The following is a 10263-nucleotide window of genomic DNA, read 5'->3' as shown; positions in this document are numbered from 1 at the left end:
TATGCAAATCACACACTGAAACAGATGTCAAGAATGTGGTAGAACCAATAAAGCTGGTTTATTTGGAAAGCCAGCAGCATTCACTTGAAGATTCAGGCCTCCATGAAGCCCTCCCTGATTTTCCCAGCCCAAGGAAATCTCTCCTTTGAAATTCTCTGCAGCGCTTAATTTTGTACTTAGGACACTTTGAAAATTTTTTCTTGCATAGTGGTTGTTTTGTCCTCATTCCTGGTACCATCTTTTTTCTCTTTGTCTCATTTTGTTTTAAGTAGGCTTCACACCCAGTGTGCAGCTCAAGGTGAGACTTGAACTCATGACCCTGAGATCAAGAACTGAGCTGAGATCAAGAGTAGGACAATTAACCAACTGGGCCATCCAGGTGCCCCACTCTCTGTCTCATTTTAAAAGCTTATATCTAATATAATGCAGCTTTGAAAGACACCTTGGGAGCAAGATAAGGTATACATCAATCAGCAACAAACCTCATTAGACTTTAAGTTAAGAAGAATAATTAGATGGTAAGTTTCAAGAAAGGTGAGGTCACAGCACACTCACCCTTGTAAACCCCACAGCACTAGGCAATAATATGTTTGCTGAATAAATTGATGTTGTGATGAAAATATGGTAAGGTAAAAACATTCTTTGACTTTTAAAAAAAGTTGATATTTATAAATTTTTTTCCTTGAAAATCTCTCACTAGGGTACTTATATAGTTGTTTATCTTTTATGCTTTCAAATTTCATTTCTCCTAATCATGCCCCCACCGTCTGTGATCGTTGTTTTTTTCTTGATTTGATTTGCCAAAGCTTCATCTCTTATAAAGGTCTTTTTGGAAAAAAACAACCTGTAGAGTTATGTATTATACCTATCTTTCGTATGTTTTCTAATTGAACAGAATTATATTTATTTCAGCAAAATTATAAGGTAAAACTATAAAGAAAGAAATATTTGACACTCATTTGAAACACAATTTTCTAAAGAAGAAAGTCAATAGTAATCAGCATAAGTACAATAACTTATAAAGATTTGTTGATATTTCAATGGTGAAAAATAACCAGAAGAAACACAAAAATACTGTGAAAATACATCACTGACATTGCACATGAAAACATTCCATAAAATATTAACAATTTCCATATGGAAATTTAATATTTCAGCTCTCTTTGAATTTACATTCTGAAATCTTAATGTTCTACTGCAATTTACAGAGTAGCCATTCTCTCATTCCATGGACCCACAGAGATCAGAACCATCACAAACAAATAAAAGGAACACTTCCTGTTAGAGATACAGCACTTCAAGGCTAATGTTTAATCTTAATTGGCAACAAGTTTAGTGCAAATTAAATTATATTTTTAGCAGCTTAGAAAATTCCCGGTGGGGAAGCATTTACCTCTTAACCCTTATTGCTTCCCCAGAATATGAACATTGGCTCTTCCATCCTATTGAAAACTACTAATGCTGATTTTGCCATTTGTTACACAGGGAGTTTCCATGAAAGATGATTTCAGCAACTATGCAAATGAGCCAACAGTTTTTACATTTGGAAAGTTTCCCTTAGGTTGATTTATTTAAAAAAGCAGAGCCTGAATGCCAGTCATAACTGGATCCTACCTAACTGCTTCTCTAATCGTGGAGAAGAGATACAAATAAGGTATTAATCATCTCACATATTAGCCACCTTAGGTTGAATTCAAAGGAAGATCTGAAGATAGGGCTGAGGAATCTTAAAATAAGTTCCACTCTCCAGTAATAATTTTATTTCATTGATTTGGAAAGAAAGAAAGAAAGAAAGAAAGAAAGAAAGAAAGAAAGAAAGAAAGAAAGAAAGAAAGAAAGAAAAGAAAGGGAAAGAAAGAAGAGGGAAGGAAGAAAGGAGGGAGGAGGGAGGGAGGAAGGAAGGAGGAAGGAAGGAAAGAAGGAGAGGGACGGAGGAAGGGAAGAAGGAGGGGGAGGCAGGAAGGGAAGGAAGAAAGAAAAAGAGAAAAAGAAGAAAATAGGAGCCATCTGATTTCAAACGTGGTGCTTTCCACTCAGCCAGGATTTATTCTCCAAATGAATAGAGGCCAGAGAGGTACTAGCCAGAGGATTTTGTGTGAGCTTCCTCAATCCCTTGAATTGCCTCCCTTTTTCTTAAACATCTGTTCTCTCTGTAGTCAAGGCCTGGGGCTGCTGCTTTGAAAACCAATGTGGCTCACTGTGCCCAGATCTGTGGTGACAAGGAAAGAGGAAGACTATTTACTGGGTTTTAAGTCTGACTCTGCCCTGTGTCTAGGTTTCAATGGCCCAAAGACTTGAGCTGTCAGAAAGTTTGGGTGACCCCTAAGGTCCAGGATGTGCTGACATAAAATCCAGGCAGGTAAACACGAGGTAAACCACGTCAGACGATCTCTTCCTTACCAACGCCTCAGCAATTTTTCTATTCCCCCTGAATTTTCTCAATGAACACCTCAAGGATGTGCTGGTGTGTGGTGTGTGGCTGCATGTTCAAAAGAGGGGCCCACCTCAGTCACTATACTCTTCTCTTTCCCTTGGATTGGGGAATTTCTCATACTGGTTGGCCAATTTCCATTTGCTGTGCTGACTTTTGAGTAGTGCAGCAAGGGAAGACTTCCGGGTGATATTTCTAGATATTTCCCGGCTCTTGGCCTTCCTGGTGGGGGAAGAGCTTCGGACTAAAGGATAGACAGGAAAAATGGGCCTTCCCCGAGGGGCCTCCAGTAGCTGCCATACCTCCCCAGAGGTATTACTGGTCAGATACTGCCATGGCTTCTTCCCACTGCTGTCCCGGACATTGACCCGAGAAGCCAACCTCTGCACTAGCACTTTGATGACCCCCTGGTGGCCGTGAATGGCTGCAAGGTGCAGAGGGGTATATCCACAACTGGACTTCACATTTACATCAAGAGTAACCCCGGCTTTCTGTGCACTAGAGACAAAGTCCTGAAGGGCCCTGAGGTCACCATGTTTGGCTATCCAGTGCAAGGCCGTGTACCCAGTCAAGAAGTCTTTGTGCAGAGCCAGCTGGGGGTCCTCCCAAAACAAAGTCAACACGTGAATCCAAGAGCCACTGGCAAGCTTCACGATCCATTCATGCTCCCTGGCATCTAGGGGGACCAGAGATGACTTGTGCTCAGGTCTGTGCGGGACCAAGGCTGCAGATTCCTCCCCACCCTTGGCCCAGGGGGTGTGAGGACGCCACTCAGCAGCAGCAGCAGCAGCAGCCTTAATGTCTGCAGGTTGTGGTGTCAAAGCAGCATCCACTCTTGGGCTGGACACTGCTCCTTCCTTGGAGAGTTTCCTGGACCGTGGTGGGCGACGAGTCCTTTTCAGCAAGTCCTGCTCAAGACACTCCTCATCGGAAGAAGACAATTTGGCTCTCCCTGCCTGTGAGCTCCTCCTGAGGGCTCTCCTTAACTTAGGAGTTGGCCAGGGGAAAGACTCCTGGGGGTGGCCTACAAGGCCATTAGCCTTTGTCGAGACCTGCTGAGAGGTGTGACCATCCCCTCTGTTTCTGAGGCCCTGAGGGCTCCTGCTGGGGCTGCCCTCTTTTGGAGAAAGGCCCCCAGCCGGATCCCTGAGCTTTCTCCAATCTGGGGTTCCCAGGGTAACTTGCAGCCCCTCTTCAGAACCCCCTGGGGACTCTTTGGGCCCACTGCTGCTCTCCTCGCTGCCATGGCTCTCTTGGTCCACAAAGTCATCCAGATCTTGGAGGGACAGCTGACTACGAATGCTACGAAAGATTGTCAATGGAGTATTCTGGGGACAGGATTCCGGAACAACAGGAAGGAGAGAATGAGATGAAAGAGAGGGGTCTAGAGGCTCTGAGTTAGGTTCTGGGACACAGAAGTTGGGCTCAGATGGTATCTGGGGGAAATTGTCCGGCAGCACTGACCAGGCTCTGATGGGTCCTTGGTTCCGGGCCTGGGGTATCTGGGGATGTCTGGCCACCCATTCCCAAGTGCGCTGTTGCTGCTGCTGCAGGATGGAATAATGCAGAGAGCTCGGGGTCAGCAGCTCTGGCTGGTCTGCAGGGGAAGTAGGGAGGGACAGGAGAGGAGGCGGCCAAGCCCCACTTCCAGCAGCCTCGACGGTTGCAGGAGGAGAGCAGGGCGCTGTGGGCACCGGTGCGTGCTCAGCGGGCAAGCCTTCCGGCTGCTGCCCGGGAGGCTCGCGATCATCCCGGGCCAGCGGGACACGCGCCGGCTTGTCCCCGGCGGTGGCGGTGGCGGTGGCGGTGGCGGGGTCTGGGACTGCGCCGAGCACCTGCTCGTCCGGGAGTCCCTCCAGGCTGTTTTGGTGGCATTCCCAGCAGCAGCGGCCCTGCGTCTCCACAGCCGCGCACCTCGCTCCGGCCCTGTGGCCAGAGCCGCCCCTCCGCCCGCCGCCTCCCCGGGCTGCCTCCCGGGTGCGGCTGGCGGTGAGTCCATTACAACCTGCGTGGGCGGCTGGGGCTGCGGCACCTGCTGGCTCCTCCTCTGGCCCCTTCTCGTGCCGCCGCCTCCTGGGCGGCTGCGGCGGCGGATCCCTTTGGCGCGCGCCTTGCGGGGAACGGGGAGCAGCTCTCCCTGTAGGGGCGGCGGCAGCGGGCGGGTCGCGGGGTCGCTGCAGCCCCTCCTCCCCCAAAAGGTCCCTGTACCTCCTCTTGAGCACCACATACTTGGTGCCGTCGGGGTCCTGGCGCACTGCGGCTACCGAGTTGACGAAGCCCTTGAAGAGCTCGCGGCGGCGCTGGTGTTGGCTGGGGGGCGCGTCGGGGTCTCGGAGAAAGCTCTTGAAGTGTCCCAGCAAGGCGGCGTTGGTCACTCTTCCTCCAGCCTGGCACAGAAAATCCAGTAGTGCCTCCTGGCTCAACTCTCGGGCCATCGCTGCCTTGTCGTCCCCTGGCCCCGGGTGTCCGCGCCCTCCCAGAGCTCTCCCCTGCCAGCCGAAACCCTGGCCTGCGGTGTGTCACCTGCGCTCGGGGCGGCGCCACCCGCCTCCATCAGCCGTGGAGGGCGGCGCTGCGTGCAGTCCCGGAGCGCGCCAAGAGCGCGCGAGGCCCCCGGGCTGAGCCCCCGCACGCAGTCCGGGTGGGAGAGGGCGGTTCCCCCACCGCCCCTGCGCGACGCGGGCCTCTCCCAGCGAGTCCCCGCAGCGAAAGTTCCCGGGATAGGTCGGAATCGGTTTCACCTGCGCCCCGGCGACGCCTCTTCCCTGGCTCTGGAGGAAGGGCCCGACCCGCCTCCTCCTGTCCTTCCGCCCTCTGAGGTCTCCCCGGCCCTGCCACCTCTCCCAGATGAGTCAGGCTGGTCCCAGCCAGAGGCAGCTCCGTAGGTGAGTCGCCAGCCAGAGGGAGCCGGCAGCGAACCTCTCTGCAGGACGCGGAGCCCCTCCCGGGCCGGGAAATGGAAAGCAGGTAAGCGACCGGCCGCTCCTTTGGGTCTCAGCCACATAGAAACGAAAGCAAGGAAAACCCGTTCCTGCGCAAGTCATGGCGAAAGTCGATGGGTGGGGAAGAAGGTGTACATTTACTGGCATTCTGCGGTCTCCCAGAAAGGTGCCTTTATTAACGCTCTGGGGTAGTAATTTCAGATTCCCTGAGGTGGTATTGAAGTCGTGGTATTGAAGACTTTGCGTCCCAAATAAGCCTTCCTTGATCTGGACACACTGTCCCGGCTTCTCCTCCGGCACCCGGCTGCAAGAGATCTAAATACACCTAAGTCTGTACTGAAAGGAGAAATCATGCTGAAAGTTGCCGGTTGGTTTCGGCCTTTCTTTGCCTTAGTAATTGTCTCACGTTTAGGAAAAATCAGATAGTTGATTGCCCCAGCAGCTTTAAGGGAACAGGAACTATGCAGTCAAGGTATTTGTTGTCTATTGTTACCTTGCTTCTATTTACTCCAAAGTTTGTGAACAGAAGAGATTTTTGTACAGTCCCTTTTGTGTTGGCCTGAGTGGTGTTTCTTGTCTTTCCTCTCAGAATGTAAGGTTTCTCCCCACACGTTGAAGCCTATTAAGGTGCACATTACAAGCTTGCCTACTTTAACCCCACTGCTCCCAACCTTAGAATGGCGGCTTGACTCTCATTCTCCATTGAGAGCCTGCAAACTTCCTAATATCCAGTCCATTTGTAGATTGGAGCTTTTTCATTGCCCTCAAGACTGTGGAATTACAGTGCTTTTCCTAACAACTGCTTTCCCCTTCCATTTCATCTGTTTACTTTCTTTAATTGAGGTCTTTGAGTGGAGGTCTTTCTTGTTTGTCGGTTCTGTTTCCATGCCCAAGATACTTTTATTGTTTTACCTGTGTGTGTACCTGTACAGTTCCATGCCCTCCCCCACTCTTTCCTTCAGCTGTATTTCCTATTATAAAGTCTCTATCTCCTGCCCTGTCACACCACTTTTTTCTCCTATACTCCCCGCTTATCTTTGCACTTTTCCTTCTGCTCTACTATTTTTGGTGGTTTCATGCGTCCCTATCCTTTTTGCCTAAGGGAGGGTGTTGAAAGTATGTTGGCCCGACAGTTGTCAACACGGACCAATCTTCGTGACTGCCAGGCACATGAGCTTTAAGTTCCCAGTAGTACCCTGGTAGTTTTCCATGAATGAATTGGAAGCCTTGGCTTTACATTATCTAGGTCAGAATGAAGAACTGGGAACAATTTTTGTCTGTTTTTGGCATTTTCAAATGCCAATGGTGGTTCAAACCCAACACTGGGTTGAGAGGGGGATAGTGGTTTTTGCTGAGGTGGAACATTAACATCAAGTTTTTCAGATGATTATTGAAATAAAAGTTTTGTATTAAACTTCAGCTTCCTTTTGTGTTTATTTCCTGGTGTGGAGTTTTGATGGGACTGAGGTGTGTGTATGCCTAGGGCAGGAAGGAGTCCAAATGGTAAACTCAGGTGGGCGTTTTAGAGCAGAAAGTGGAAAGAACCATCCCCCTCCCCCCCCCCCCCCACCCTTTGATATTTCTCAAAACTTCTGGTTAAACAAGGGGTCTTGGGGCACCTGGGGGGCTCAGTTAAGCATCAGATTTGATTTCAGCTCAGGTCATGATCTCACAGTTGGTGAGTTGGAGCCCCACATCAGCCTCTATGCTGACAGTGAGGAGCCTGCTTGGGATTCTGTCTCCCTTTCTCTCTGCTCCTCCTCTGCTCGCTCTCACTCTCACTCTCGAAAATAAATAAGAAACATTTTTTAAAAATAAAAGAAGGGGTCTAATGGCAAGGAGGAGTGATGATATGGACATATGTTTGGACTTGAAGCACTACTCATACACTTGTATTGCAAGACATCATTCATTTATCAAGTTAAAATTTAGTAGAAATGTTTGCTCATCTTGCAGAACCTTCGCAGAACAAGTTACTGGTAATCCAGGTTTTACTGTACTAGGCTTTAAGGAAGACTGTGTGCAGATGTGCCGGAAAAGAAACTGGAAAAGCAGGAGAGTCAGAAAATGAAGGGCCTATAGCATGGAGGGGAATGGAGGTGGGGTGGTGGGGGGGACGGGGGAAGGGAAAGGAGGGGAGCTTTGAAGAATTTTGGGGAAGGTAGTGACCTGACTAGATTCGTACTTTAGAAAGATCATCCTGGAGGCAGTGCTGGTTTGGAATCATGACCCAGCTTAATAAGTAAAAATAGTACATTGCAGAACAGTAGTATATTTAAGAAATTTAAGATGCCATGGATTGTATGATACATTTTGGTTTCAGAGATGTTAAATGCGAGGAAAAACAAGTGCCTCTTAAAGTAAAACAAATAGAATATGTTGAATATGATCATATTTTTAGAAAAACCAAAAGGCTTATTTGGGAGTAAGATTTGAGGACTGGATTAAGGTGACTTTAACTTTTTCTTTATGACCTTATAAACTTTTTGCCTATTTTACAATAACAGTGTATTACTTTTTAGTTTGAAAAAGACACTAAAGAGAAAAAAGGACATAAATGAATCGCCGTGACAAAGAAAAAAACAGTATCAAATCTCCAGGCTGGAGGAGGGAGAGGAAGCTCTCAGCAGGGAGAACAGTCCAGAAGTTATTGAGATGATCCAGAACAAGGTTGTGAAAGGTCTGAGTCCAGCAGTGTCAAAGACAGGGAGATGAACAGATGGATTGAAGAGATAGCTAGTGGGTAAATTCGACAGGATTTGGAGCCAGAGGAGCCAGGATGGTGGGGAGGACACAGTTGAGGTGGGGAGGAAGAAACTTGGCTTCTCTCTTGCATCTAGCCTGAGTCACTGGATGGATAGTTGTTATATCTACATGGATAGAAAATATGGAGGAAAGTCAGTTTTTGAAATGGGAAAGATTATAATTTCCATTCAAGGCATATTGAGGTAGAGGTGCCTGTGGGCCATAAAGACAGGAATATCTAGAAAGCAATATAGGTTTGAGACTCCAAGAATGTATGAGATTAGCATATGTGAATAACTGTTGAAGCCTTAGGCAATGACAAAATTGCTTAGAGAGAGATTTACAGGCGGTGGGAAAGGAAGGGGTGGAGGGTAAATCCTCCCTTACCAAAGAGAAAGAGGAATAAAAATGAGTTAGGGAGACTTAGAAGGAGCTGCTGGAGGGGAAGAGGAACACCACAGAGTGGGCTGGCACAGAAGCACAGAAGCAGAAGAAGGGACAGCTTTCTAGAGATGACACCAAGTTTGATAAGAAGTGAAATAGGACCATAGCTTGTTAGGTCACTGGAGTCTGGTCTGGAGCAGTGTCAGAAGAGTGGTGGGGACAGAAGTCAGGTTTCAGAGGGATGAAGAGTGAGTGGGGTGACCATGGGGTGAGAGACTTAGCCATGAAAGGAAGGAGAGAAATCTAGATAAGGAGAATATCAGATCCTGTAATCTAAGTTTGGTTGGTTGTTTTTTCAGTAGTTGTTTGAAGAGATATGATCTATGTGCTGAGGGAAAAACGCCAGGAAGAGATAAGTTGAAGACCTAGAGGAGAGAGTAAATAATTGATAAATTAGGAGCTGGAGGTGGGGCTGGAGTCCAGAGTTCAGGTAGAGAGATTCCCTGGGACAGGACAGGGAGAGCCACTTTTCCTATTGAGAATAGAAAGAAAAAAAAAAAATAGGTACTACATTAATTGGTGGGCTAAGAGATGGGGAGAAAAGGTTTGAGGAAGTCTTAGTGGGGTTTGAAAAGCAGGGACAATGGGAGTAAGTGAATATGAGAGCTAGAAGGGTGGGATATTGTGAGTGGAACATCAAATATTCTTACGTCTTCTGGCTGAAGGTTTCCACAGTGGAGTTGTTTTGAGGGTACGATAAGATTAAGAGTGCAACCATGAGGATGAAGCATAGTGGAAGTGAGAGCATCGTAACATTACGGAACCATGAGGGGGTGCTGAAGGAGATATGGGAGTCATCTGGGATAGAGAGGACACCGAAATCGCCTTTGTAAACCCCCCAGTCTTGTGGCATGAGTAACACAGAGGGCATTTTGCCAGGAGTACTCACTCTCCTCATCAGCAGTGTAATATAGTGACTTATCCATGTGTGGCACAATCCAGATCACTTCCCTTTATCTGATCTTCAGAATACATGTGGGAAATGTGTAGAGTAGAGACCATTGCCTTGCACAAAGTAGCTCTCTTTGCTATTAATATGATTGTATTTCTTGTAGGATGTATTCTGATGTGCTTATTCCTTGCCTTTGGTCAAACCTCTACAGTGGATATAGAATGACATTTCCATCCAAGAAGGTGGAACTGCCCAATGTCCATCATCCAGGTAGGCAGGGAGATCCTCAGGGGAAACCAGAGCTAAAGTGAACCTTACACAAGCATGAGAGTAAACCAGGGCTCCCCACCACTCTGTCTTTCTCTCCCAGTCTCTCTTTCTATCTCTTCTCTTCCTCCTCCTTCCCCTCCTCTTCTTTTCTGCCTTCCTCTTTGTCTCTCTCACTCACTCACCCACTCACTACAAGTCTGGGTAGTCCCCAGGGCACTCTGAAGTAGCAAGGGGAAGGCATTTTCCTGCTGAAGTTCAGGGCTCTAACTTACAAGTCAGATGAACTAATGATACAGGGCTCTCTGCACTTATGTCCTTTCTCCAGCCCAGAGCCTACCTTTATTTATTTGTTTGTCTGTTAATTGGTATTCATTGAAGGCCTACCATGCATATGCATTTTTCAGAGGCTCCAAAACCCAGTGGTAAACCAAACAGACAAAATCTCTGCTTTCAGGAAACTTACATTCCAGTAGGGAAGAGTCACAATAAACATAAAAGTGAACATGAAAATATCACTAGTGACAACTAATTAGAAACAA

At 47.5% G+C, this 10263-nt stretch overlaps 2 protein-coding genes across 2 annotated transcripts in view; one reads left to right on the top strand and one right to left on the bottom strand.

Annotated features, from left to right (window-relative positions):
• Window positions 1-445: 445 nt before the first annotated feature.
• Window positions 446-5159, bottom strand: SOWAHB (sosondowah ankyrin repeat domain family member B). Its single transcript, XM_015080075.3, has one exon. It carries the CDS (start codon window positions 4864-4866, stop codon window positions 2506-2508), a length of 2361 nt encoding a protein of 786 aa, XP_014935561.3. The 5' UTR covers window positions 4867-5159; the 3' UTR covers window positions 446-2505.
• Window positions 5160-5253: 94 nt separating this feature from the next.
• Window positions 5254-10263, top strand: part of SEPTIN11 (septin 11) — a 122693-nt gene continuing 117683 nt past the window's right edge. The window contains exon 1 of the mRNA XM_053217219.1: window positions 5254-5398. The gene's annotated coding sequence lies outside the window, so the exon portion shown is untranslated. The remainder of the gene's footprint in view (window positions 5399-10263) is intronic.

This window comes from Acinonyx jubatus, chromosome B1, assembly GCF_027475565.1.
Source record: "Acinonyx jubatus isolate Ajub_Pintada_27869175 chromosome B1, VMU_Ajub_asm_v1.0, whole genome shotgun sequence".
NCBI lineage: Eukaryota > Metazoa > Chordata > Mammalia > Carnivora > Felidae > Acinonyx > Acinonyx jubatus.
Note: the sequence above shows the minus strand (reverse complement) of the source record. Positions and strands in the feature narration are given on the sequence as shown.